This window comes from Talpa occidentalis, unplaced genomic scaffold (assembly GCF_014898055.3).
Source record: "Talpa occidentalis isolate TD23 unplaced genomic scaffold, MPIMG_talOcc4v2.1 talOcc4.17, whole genome shotgun sequence".
In the NCBI taxonomy this organism is placed as follows: Eukaryota; Metazoa; Chordata; class Mammalia; order Eulipotyphla; family Talpidae; genus Talpa; species Talpa occidentalis.
In genome coordinates this window covers 39,441,929-39,454,222 of record NW_023601754.1, presented here as the reverse complement: position 1 = coordinate 39,454,222, position 12,294 = coordinate 39,441,929, and the positions used below count along the sequence as shown (strand labels likewise).

General features: G+C 41.4%; 1 protein-coding gene and 1 pseudogene across 3 annotated transcripts in view; one reads left to right on the top strand and one right to left on the bottom strand.

Moving 5' to 3' along the window:
• Positions 1-12,294, top strand: part of ZNF568 (zinc finger protein 568) — a 35,904-nt gene that overhangs the window by 7,064 nt on the left and 16,546 nt on the right. Inside the window, exons 6-7 of one of the 3 annotated variants that reach the window (XM_054697100.1) lie at positions 211-306; positions 5,409-6,980. In XM_054697100.1, coding sequence (XP_054553075.1) covers positions 211-306; positions 5,409-6,980 — 1,668 coding nt within the window. Of the gene's footprint in view, positions 1-210; positions 307-5,408; positions 8,547-12,294 lie in introns of those variants that run through there. The other 2 variants (XM_037517901.2, XM_054697099.1) reach the window with 2 other exon arrangements.
• Positions 1-12,294, bottom strand: part of LOC119250195 (zinc finger protein 829-like) — a 38,673-nt pseudogene that overhangs the window by 24,513 nt on the left and 1,866 nt on the right.

Below are 12,294 nucleotides of genomic sequence, written 5' to 3'. Positions count from 1 at the left end.
ATGTGAAGACTTTCAGATTAGTCTGGCCTTGCCTTTCTTTACACCATTGCATATGCTCATCTTTGGGGTAAGGGTTAATTACATTCTCTCACTATGGAAGCTTCTCCATCATCATGCTTCATACGCCCTCAAGTTCCCGGGACTCAGCCCACAATCTGGATGGTTGTCTCTAGCAGTAACATTCAAATCCTTTGCTGTTTCCTATAATAGGCTGTCAAGTCACCAAACCAGACGTGATCTTCAAGTTGGAACAGGAAGAGGAGCCATGGGTGGCACAGGACGAAATGTTTGGGAGACATTGTCCAGGTGAATGAGTAAAAAGACACCTCTGAATGAGGCAGCCCCATGACATTCGTTCAGGGGTAGAGACCATTTGATATTTTCTAAGGCTTTCTTAAAGGTTCTACCCTGTTGCTCCTCCCTGGTGACACAAGGGGTTAGGGTGTAACCTGCAGAGCTGTCTGCAGCTACTGCACACGAATTCCATCCCCAGCCAGGGATGTGACCCACATTGCACAGTAGACCTCTCCTAACTCGCCAGCTGGCTCCCTGCAACAATGTATCTCAGTACATCTGCCTGTTCTGTTCCCCATTCTGTCTCTGGTGAGTCCGCTCACCCCCTGCCCCTCTAGCCTATACCCCAGTACTTGTATGTATAAATAAATAAATCTTTTTTTTTAAAAAAAAAAAAAAAAAAAAAAAAGGCTCTACCCTGCTAGAGTGGATGACTATGACACTTCCAGAAACTATCCTTTCTGCATTGGCACTTTTTTGCTTTTTCAATTTTTTGAGGGCCAGCAGCCCCTCTGATTTCAGGATACCAGCCTTTCCTTAATTTATTTTTTTTAAGATTGACTTATTTATGCATATAAGAACTGGGGTACAGGACCTCCCCAGTGGCGCAGCGGTTGCGCGCTGGGTTGCGAAGCTGCCCGCAGCCTCTGCAGCGCCGGTTCAATCCCCAGCTGCTCCCCGGCCAACGGAGGAGGGTCCCACATGGCGCGCAGACCTCTCCTGCTGCCCGCTGCTCCCCTCAGCAGTGTACTTTGGTACTTCTGCCTGCTCTGCTCCCCGCTCTGGCTCTGGTGAATTCTCTCACCCTCCCACGCTTCTGACTGTACCCAGTACTTGTATAAATAAAAATAAATCTTAAAAAAAAAAAAAAGAACTGGGGTACAGGCCAAAGGTGTGGAGGGTGAGAAGATTCACTAGAGACAGAGTAGGGAGAGGAACAGGCAGACTGACTGAAATACACTGCTGAGGGGAGCAGCGGGCGAGTCAGGAGAGGTCTGCTGCACCATGTGGGTAGCTCCTGGCTGGCCGGGTATCAAACTTGTGCTGCAGAGGCTGTGGATAGTTTCACAGTGCTGTGCTTAACCCCTTGGCCACCAGGGAGGCCTCTTGCCTTAATTTATTTATAGCATAACTTCCCAGATAATTATCCTTCTCTGATCCTTAACCTATTTCTCTTCTGTCTTCACAGCTGTTTCTTATGCAGTCCATATTTCATAGAATTCTAGTATTTTAAGGCATGTTTGTTTCACATTTAGATTTCTCTTATTATCTTTCTTTCCATGTTGAAAACCCTCAGACTTGTAATATAATAATAGCATACTTCCTTTTGCTTGTCACAGTCTTAACAATCCCAGGTAGCTATAAAAGTTTCTGGGTGTGAAATTAATGCCTCCTCCCTCTTTATTCCCATCTTCCATTCCTCTAACTTTTAGAAAACAGGTGTATACACACTTCGTTAAAAAATATAAATAGTCCTTGGGCCTCCCCGGTGGCGCAGCGGTTGAGCGCTGGGTTGCGAAGCTGCCCGCGGCCTCTGAGGCACCGGTTCAATCCCCGGCTGCTCCCCGGCCACTGGAGGAGGGTCCCACATGGCGAGCAGACCTCTCCTGCCGCCCGCTGCTCCCCTCAGCAGTGTACTTCGGTCCTTCTGCCTGCTCTGCTCCCTGCTCTGGCTCTGGTGAATTCGCTCACCCTCCTGCGCTTCTGACTGTACCCAGTGCTTGTATAAACAAACAAACAAAAACTAAATAAATAAATAAAAACATGCCTCTAAAAAAAAAAAAAAAAAAAAATATAAATAGTCCAAAAGATACATGAAAAGTAAGTCTCCTCTTATATTTAACACTCAGTCTGTTTCTTTCCCCAATTGCTTACACCTCTTGATCACAGTTAAGGTGGCAATTCTTCATTGTTTATTTTGCCATATGAAATTTAGATTTAGCTCCACATTTCCATAGAAAAACCTGTCAGACTTTGTAATGCAATGTGTTAGCTGTTAACTAAATGTGTTAGAATTCAACTTTTGGAGCTATGATGTCTTTAAATATTTTTTATTCAGGAGCATACTCTGTTCAAATCTACCTACTTCTCTGTCCTTCAGAAATACCTTCCAAGTTTTCCTTTATCATTTTTGTAAATTTCTTACTAAATAATAAATGAAACAAAAAGAATCAATACTTGAAGAATTGGAAAGGAACCTATAAAAGTATATTCATAGGGGCCTCCCCGGTGGCGCAGCAGTTGAGCGCTGGGTTGCGAAGCTGCCTGCAGCCTCTGCAGCGCCGGTTCGATCCCCGGCTGCTCCCCAGCCACTGGAGGAGGGTCCCACATGGCACGCAGACCTCTCCTGCCGCCCGCTGCTCCCTTCAGCAGTGTACTTCATCACTCTGACTGCTCTGCTCCCCACTCTGGCTCTGGTGAATTCTCTCACCCTCCCGTGCTTCTGACTGTACCCAGTGCATGTATAAACAAAACAAACAAACAAATAAAATAAATAAGGTTGTATTCATGGAAAACATAAGAGAATCAACTGAAAAAGTGCATCAAATAGTAAGAGAATCCAGTAAGATGGTAGAATATCAAATTTAAAAACAGAAATTGATGGCTTTTGTATATGCTTCAATGAACAAGTAAAAAGATGTAAAAGGAAAGAAACCACATTTATAGATATAACAATAAAATAGTTTACAGGTCAATAACAGGGTACAAAACAGAGGACCACTGTCATGGGGTACCAGAGTCCCTGAGGTATTACACCTAAGAAAATAGCCTTTTCTTTCAAAAATGCATTTTAAAAGGACAGGTTTATTAGGAAAAGGAGAAAGAAAAAGAAAGGCACATGCCTCACTGGTGGCCCAAGGGGTTAAGTACAGCACTGAGAAGCTATCTGCAGCCTCTACAGCACGAGTTTGATGCCTGGCCAGCCAGGATGCTGCCCACATGGCGCAGCAGACCTCTCCTGTCTCACCCGCTGCTCCCCTCAGCAGTGTATTTCAGTAGATCCACCTGTTCTGTTCCCCATTCTGTCCCTGGTGATTCCTCTCAACCCCTCCCCTGCCCCGTACCTCTGGCCTATACCGGAGCGCTTTTATGTATAAATAAATTAAAAAAAAATAGAGGGTCTCCCCTGGCTGCACAGTGGTTGAGCGCTGGCCTGCGAAGCTGCCCTCAGCCTCTGCAGCACTAGTTCGATCCCCAGCCACAGGCGGGGGTCCCACATGGGGCAGCAGAACTCTCCTGCCGCGCCCACTGCTCCCCTCAGCAGTGTATTTCATTAGTCCGCCTGTTCTGTTCCCCACTCTGGCTCTGGTGAATTCTCTCACCCTCCCGTGCTTCTGACTGTACCCAGTGCTTGCATCAATAAATAAATAAATCTTTAAAAATAAAAAAAAAAAAATTTAAAAAGAGAGAGAGAGAGGCACCTGCATAGTCACAGGGGGGCAGGAGAGCTGTGAAAATAGCCTATTTAACCATTTGAGTTGGTTGTCTGTTGGCTGTGTACAAAATATTTCAGACATGCTTTCATTCCTAAGGGTTTTTTTAGATAGTCTTTGCAAGCTTTAGACAGCCCTCTACTATCTCTTAGGCTTTGACAGTAGGTTGGACATAGCCGATGGCTGAGTGTTTCCCCTTGTGGGCAACTTGATGCATTTGCCTGTATGCCCATAGTCATCCCTAGCTCCAGTAGTTACCAACATTTTGCCAGACTTGCTTGTGCTATCTCTGGCCCCACTTGTGTTTTATTGCTGAACTCTTTTACATATTATCCTTAAATACATTTGTATATGTTTCAACAAGTAATTTTTTTTTTTAATAGAGGCATGTTTTATTTATTTATTTGTTTGTTTGTTTGTTTGTTTGTTTTGTTTATACATGCACTGGGTACAGTCAGAAGCGCGGGAGGGTGAGAGAATTCACCAGAGCCAGAGCAGGGAGCAGAGCAGGCAGAAGGACCGAAGTACACTGCTGAGGGGAGCAGCGGGCGGCAGGAGAGGTCTGCACGCCATGTGGGACCCTCCTCTGGTGGCCGGGGAGCAGCCGGGGATCGAACCGGCGCTGCAGAGGCGGCGGACAGCTTCGCAACCCAGCGCTCAACCGCTGCGCCACCTGGGAAGCCCAACAAGTAATTTTTTAAATAATCCCTGGCCAGGGATTGAACTCAGGCTACAGTGGCTGACAGGAGCTTGATAAAGATGAGATTTTTAACCACCAGCCCCATCAGGGAGATCTGACATTGCCATTTTCATAGTACGTTTACTTTACCAGCTTAGTTCTGTGACCAGTTAACAGTTCCTGGCATGTGTTTTGTCTTCCAGAATTGTATTAAAATTTCTTGTTCCCCTTTTTTCCACTCCTATTTCCTTTCTTCTTGTGGATTTGACCCTTTATTCTTTTACTGGAATTTTATTTATTTTTATTTTATTTATTTATTTTTTAAGATTTATTTATTTATACAAGCACTGGGTACAGTCAGAAGCACGGGAGGGTGAGAGAATTCACCAGAGCCAGAGCGGGGAGCAGAGCAGGCAGAAGGACCGAAGGACACTGCTGAGGGGAGCCGCGGGCGGCAGGAGAGGTCTGCGCGCCATTTGGGACCCTCCTCCGGTGGCCGGGGAGCAGCCGGGGATCGAACCGGCGCAGCAGAGGCTGCGGGCAGCTTCGCAACCCAGCGCTCAACCGCTGCACCACCCGGGAGACCCTGGAATTTTATTTTTTAATGGAATTTTAGGGATGAGGAGAAATAGATACATTCAATCCACCTCATTTAACCACAAGTATTAATTTCATGTTCTAGTCATCCTGCTCCCTCATCCAGTCACTTAAGTATTTGCCCTTTCATCTTAATCATCCTATTTATTTTAACTGATTTCTGCATTGTATAAATATAATTTTAGAGTCAGTCAAAGCTATTTGGGCCTAAAGGTGTTAGTTTTCATAATATTTCCTGTAGGAGTTAACATATCAAACCAGGTTTATTTGCACTTTGGATTTCTTTCACACTGGGGGACTCGAGCCAGCATTAAAGGTCTACCCCACATTAGCAAATTTCTGAAATATTATTAATAGTATAGTAGAAAAATACAAAAGAAATAACATTTGGTTCTCCATTTTAGAAGTTTGGGAAGTTGGTGAACAACAGATCAAGAAGCAACAGGATATACTTGTGAAGAAATTCACATCCATCTCTAAGAAAACACTGATTAAGGAAAACATCATTGAATGTAAAAAAATGACAAAAATATTTCCTCTGAGCTCAGACATTGTTACTTCAAGACAAAGCTTCTATGAATGTGACTCATTTGATAAGGGCTTAGAATATAATTTCAACTTACTTAATTATGAGAAAGGCTGTGTAAGAGAGAAAAATTATGAATGTAGTAAGTATGGGAAGCCATTTTACCATTGCTCATCTCATGCTGTCACCCCCTTTAAGTGTAACCAGTGTGGACAAGACTTTAGTCATAAATTTGACCTCATCAGACATGAGCGAATTCATGCTGGAGAGAAACCCTATGAATGTAAGGAATGTGCAAAAGCCTTCAGCAGAAAGGAAAATCTTATCACACATCAAAAAATTCATACTGGGGAAAAACCATATAAATGTAATGAATGTGGAAAAGCTTTCATTCAAATGTCAAACCTCATTAGACATCAGAGAATCCACACAGGGGAGAAACCTTATGCATGTAAGGCTTGTTGGAAAGCCTTCAGTCAGAAATCCAATCTCATTGAACATGAAAGAATTCATACTGGCGAAAAACCCTATGAATGTAAGGAATGTGGAAAATCCTTCAGCCAGAAGCAAAATCTTATTGAGCATGAGAAAATTCATACCGGGGAGAAACCGTATGCGTGTAATGAATGTGGAAGAGCTTTTTCTCGAATGTCATCTGTCACTCTACATATGAGAAGTCACACAGGGGAAAAACCCTATAAATGTAATAAATGTGGAAAAGCCTTCTCCCAATGCTCAGTGTTTATTATTCATATGAGAAGTCACACAGGAGAGAAGCCCTATGTGTGTAGTGAATGTGGGAAAGCCTTTTCTCAGAGCTCTTCCCTTACTGTACATATGAGAAACCATACAGCTGAGAAACCCTATGAATGTAACGAATGTGGAAAAGCCTTCAGCCGGAAAGAAAACCTCATCACACATCAGAAAATTCATACTGGAGAGAAACCCTATGAATGTAATGAATGTGGAAAAGCTTTCATTCAGATGTCGAACCTCATTCGACACCAGAGAATCCACACTGGTGAGAAACCCTATGCTTGCACAATATGTGGGAAAGCCTTTAGTCAGAAATCAAACCTCACAGAACATGAGAAAATTCATACTGGAGAGAAACCCTATCATTGTAATCAGTGTGGAAAAGCTTTCAGTCAAAGACAAAATCTCCTTGAGCACGAAAAAATTCACACTGGAGAAAAACCATTTAAATGCAATGAATGCGGAAAAGCCTTCTCTCGAATCTCATCCCTTACACTTCATGTGAGAAGTCACACAGGGGAGAAGCCCTATGAATGTAATAAATGTGGAAAAGCCTTCTCTCAGTGCTCATTACTCATCATACACATGCGAAGTCATACTGGTGAGAAGCCTTTTGAATGTAATGAGTGTGGGAAAGCCTTCTCTCAAAGAGCTTCTCTTTCTATACATAAGAGAGGTCATACAGGTGAGAAACATCGAGTGTACTAAATGAGGGAAGGTATTCTCTTTTTTTTTTTTAAGATTTATTTATTTATACAAGAACCTGGGTATAGGCCAGATATGCGGGAGGGTGAGAGGATTCACCAGAGACAGAGCAGGCAACAGAACAGGCAGACTGACGAAATACACTGCTGTGGGGAGCAGCAGGTGAGACAGGAGAGGTCTGCCGTGCCATGTGGGACCCTCACCGGCTGGCTGGGATCAAACCAGTGCTGCAGAGGCTGCAGACAGCTTCACAGTGTGGCACTCAACTGCCTGCGCCACCAGGGAAGGCCCAGGGAAGGCCTTCTCTTAAAGTCAGACCAGGATTGACTTAACTTTGAAATATCTTGTTGCAAATTCAGAAAAATCAACTCTGGGAAAATTGTAAAGCTTTAGTGAATGCCATAAGACTCAAAAAAATGGACAAATAACATGTATGTAGGTGGAAAAACTCTGTTATAAAAGTGTCAGTTCTCCCAAAATTAATCTATAAAACTTTATATAGTTCCAAAAATTTAGCAAGCAGTCAATAGGATCTTTACAAAATGTTTCTAAAATTCAAGTGAAATAAGTTTGTAGATTGCTGAAGCAGTTTTGAAAACGAACCCTAGACACTTTCTACCATAAGCTATACATATGCTATACGATGTATGCTATACATATTATGAAGTTCTGGTCATGAAATACTATGTGGTGTTAGTGTGTTATTAGATATGTAAATGGATTTTGCCGAATAGAATACCTAAAAGTAAGCCAATGAATAGATGTGAACTAGGTATATATTAGACATGTAGAGAGATGACAGCATCGTCAGTAGAAATTGGAATAGTTCACTCCCTGTTAGGGGGACAATTACAACGTTACAACATGTAAGGAAACAATTCCAAAGGCTTTGAAAACTAGAATGTGAAAAGTCAAACTCTGAAACTTATTGAAAGGGACTACAAGACATGTCTATGACTCAGGTAGGGAAGCATTTTTTAAAGGACAAAAGAACGCTGCAATTCCATTTTTTGATACATCCTAAAGAAATTCACAAACACTCATAAGGAATAGTTGTATCTGAATTAAAAACAACCTAAATGAAGGGTGGGTAATAGATGAAAGAAATGTATGATATATTCAAATAATGGAATAGTATACAGCACTTAAGAGTATTGAACTAGATCCATATTTTGTAACACATAAACAACATGGAGTGAAACTATAATTCGTGTAAATTGGAATGAAATTCACAAAGAACAGAACTATGTTTTTATTGAAATATGAATAAATGTAAAACTATTTAAAGTGGACCTGAAGGATACATACCAAATTATTGCTAGTGTTGTTTCTGGCAGGAGATTGAATTGAGGGTGTTGATCAAAGGTGGCTTTTAGCTTTACTTGTAATGTTTATGCCTTAAAAAAAGACTGATAGCATATAAAATAAATCTTAAATGTTAATGATATACAATGGTAGTATGGATGTCTTAATGTTTTTCTAGTTATTTCTAAGAATGGGGGAGGGAAAGCTTATGCCATAAGGAAAAAAAAAGTAATAATGGTATGCTGAACTGTTATCAAAAATATTTCCAGAAAATTTTTATTTAGAAGTGTCAGTCCTATTTATAATATGAAACTAGCACATTTTATCAATCCCACAATTTTTTTTTTTAAAGATTTATTTATACATACAAGCGCTGGGTACAGTCAGAAGCGCGGGAGGGTGAGAGAATTCACCAGAGCCAGAGAGGGAAGCAGAGCAGGCAGAAGGACCGAAGTACACTGCTGAGGGGAGCAGCGGGCGGCAGGAGAGGTCTGCGCACCATGTGGGACCCTTACCTGGTGGCCAGGGAGCAGCTGGGGATCGAACCGGCGCTGCAGAGGCTGCGGGCAGCTTCGCAACCCAGCGCTCAACCGCTGCGCCACCGGGAAGGCCCAATCCCATGATTCTTTATTTTATATTTATGATTTCTGAAGTTGAGATTCATCCAATTATGTTTTAGGTTCAAGGAAATTGGTAACCATTAAAAATTTGAAAATCAGATGGCGGTGACAAATCAAATGTTATTTTATTTGCTATTTTAGATCATCATGGCCTACTATTGATGTGTGTCTTGCATTATTTGATAGAGGTTTATTGGAGTCATAGATAACTCATTAGTAAAATGTTTAGAATCATGGAGAGACTTTTCCTGAGAAATCGACTGCAATATTTTCTTTTTTCAAAATCATTTTCATTGAAGTCACATTGCATTATAATATAAATTTAAGGTGTGCATCATTATAAATCACCATTTGTATATACTACATTACATTCAACACTAAAAGTCTAATTCTGAACTTAGACTTCTGGCCTTCTCTCCAAAAACTCACTGTCAAGGTATAAAGAGGTGGAAGGGAATAAGGAGAAAAATTTGCATGCTATTTATAATATAAGTGTTCCCAGATGGCGGATTTGATAAACCAATAGGAATCGGCCATAAAGAAAATGTTACAATGTATGTTAATAGAAATAAATATTGACAGTGGGACTAATAGAAAAATTGACACAGCATTAATAGACAAGAAACTACTGGAAAACAGTGGCATATAATTCAGTGGGTTTCATTCAAAGTATTTCAAGTCCATTTATTGTTAATGATGAAGCAGATTTAGTTTTGAGATGTAGATTTAGTAGACTATAAGAGAACCTAAAATAACTGTCAAGACAAAATGGATTTTTCTATCCTCATATTTGATGGTCTGCAGTTAGGAGGTACAAGGTGGGATGGACCCTCTTTCTGTCTTACATCACTTATAGCTTGGTGGCCTTATTCACACAGCCCATAATGATACACCATCACAATCACACCCCAAGGAGCCAAGTGGTAGAGGGAACAAAGAAGTACTTCAGTTATTCTAAGGATAGGTATTTGAAGTTGCACACATAACTTGCATACTACTAGCTAGGACGTAGTCAGACACAGCCGCAGAGCCAGCTGGGAAAATATAAAGATTTATAATGGCCAGCTCCGGATTTGGTACAAGTAAATGAATAATCGTTGTTAGTGAGAATATGAAATAATGACTTTTTTGGAAATCAAATTGTTTTTTTAAAGATAGTATTGAGTTTGGTGTGCTTTTTTTTTTTTTTTTTTAACCAAAGACTTATCCATTTATACAAGAACCCAGGTACTGGCCAGATGCGCAGAAGGGTGAGAGGACTCACCAGAGATAGAGCGGGGGAGCAGAACTGGCAGACTGACTGAAACGCACTGCTGAGGGGACCAGCAGGCGAGACAGGAGAGGTCTGCTGTGCCATGTGGGCATGTTGCCAGCCAGCCAGGATCGAACCTGCACTGCAGAGGCTGTGGACAGCCCCACCGCACTGCACTCACCAGGGAGGCCCTGGAAATTAAATTTTAAATACCTATTTTAAAACCCAGGCCTTCTGTTTTCAGCATCAACAGTTAAGAACCTTGGAAGTCTTGTCAGGAACAAACTGAAAATCTTGGGTTTTTCTTAAACCCATCAGAGAACTGAGGTCACAGGAAAACCACACCCTGAACTGTGGGAGAATGAAAAATGTAGATTGAAAACAGCCAGGATCAGGGGCCTCCCTGGTGGCACAGGCAGTTGAGCTCAGTGCTGCGCTGCAAAGCTGTCCGCAGCATCTGCAGCTCAGGTTCAATCCTGGCCAGCAGGCAAGATACCCACATGGCGCAACAGACCTCTCCTGTCTTGCCCACTGCTCCCCTCAGCAGTGTATTTCAGTCAGTCTGTCTGTTCTGTTCCCCACTCTGTCTCTGGTGAATCCTCTCACCCTCCCACATATCTAGCCTCTACCCAGGATCTTGTATGCATGAATAAAACAAATCTTTAAAAAAAAAACAAAAAACAGCCAAGATCAGCTTACCTGGAGCAAAAAGGCACTGGAGCCAAAAACTATTAGGAACAGACACACGGTAATTTTGATAATCTGCTGAAGTATGAAATTCTTGGAGCCTAGCCTTAAGTGCCCCGCAATTTCATGGATTTTACCTCCAGGAATACCACCCGGTTTTCAAGGTGAAGATCTCAGAAAAATCATTTTATTTTTTGGTCAGGGAAAAGGAGAAATTAACTGGTTTGGAAGGCATTTAGAGTGTTCTCAATAACAAAGGCCTGTTCTAGGCAAATGCTGTTACCGATACTAACTCCTTGAGGAAATCTAGTCATATCTGGCACCTTCTAGTTTTCCTGTTCAGCAAAGGGTAAAAGGAAAAAAATGGCTGAGAAATACTTCTGCAGGTCACATCCTGGGGACTCAGACCCACTAAAAGATGAGAGTTAACTATAAGATTATAGAATGCATCCTCTCTCTTCACTTACCACCACATCAATAGCTCCTGCATAATAACAGTGGGTTGCAACTGAAAGAGCTAAAGACCACAGACTAATAAGATCTTAGGGAAGCCTACAGACAACTGGGAAACTAACTCCCAGTTAAGTTTAAAGCAAGGGCACCGAGGACACTGAAGCCTCTGGCACATACAGCTACAGCAAACATTAAACAAACATAAAATCTCAAGCTAAAGGCCTATTTACCCCCATTTATATTACTCCACACATCCTGTCCAGTTTTCAGCAAGCAATTAAAAGTATGCTAAAAGGCAAGAAAAAGCAGTTTGAAAACAAAGCAAGCTTCAGAACCACAGGTATATACAACTCAGATTTTGAAATTAACGAGGAAATTCAAAGTAACTGATTAATATAGATAATCATTCTAATTAATTAACTAATGGGAAAAGTATACAACATGCAAGACGGATAATGTAAGTAAGAAGGATGAAAACAACAAAAAAATCAAAAGAATATTCAAGAAAACCAAAACAACACTTTCCATGGGCCCTCACACATGCTCCCAAGCACTTTCTGCATTAGCATGACCATGGCTGCAGGTGATAGCCACACAGGCTAGTGGCATAAAAAGCCTGATACGTTCCCTTACCCGACAGTGTGTGGCTTCATCTATTAGGTACCAGGTTGTTTGCCCCTCCTTACTTCTTTCCTTGTCTCTCTCCCTGACTCATTTCTCTAAAACTTCCCCCACCTACTTCCATACTGACTAACGGTTTCTTTTCCACATCTCCTTTTTAAGAAGTGAGAGAAAGAAAGAAAGAAAGAAGAAAGAAAGAAAGAAAGAAAGAAAGAAAGAAAGAAAGAAAGAAAGAAAGAAAGAAAGAAAGAAAGAAAGAAAGAAAGAAAGAAAGAAAGAAAGAAAGAAAGAAAGAAAGAAAGAAAGAAAGAAAGAAAGAAAGAAAGAGAAAAAAAAGAAAAAGAAAAAAAAGAAGTGAGATAAAA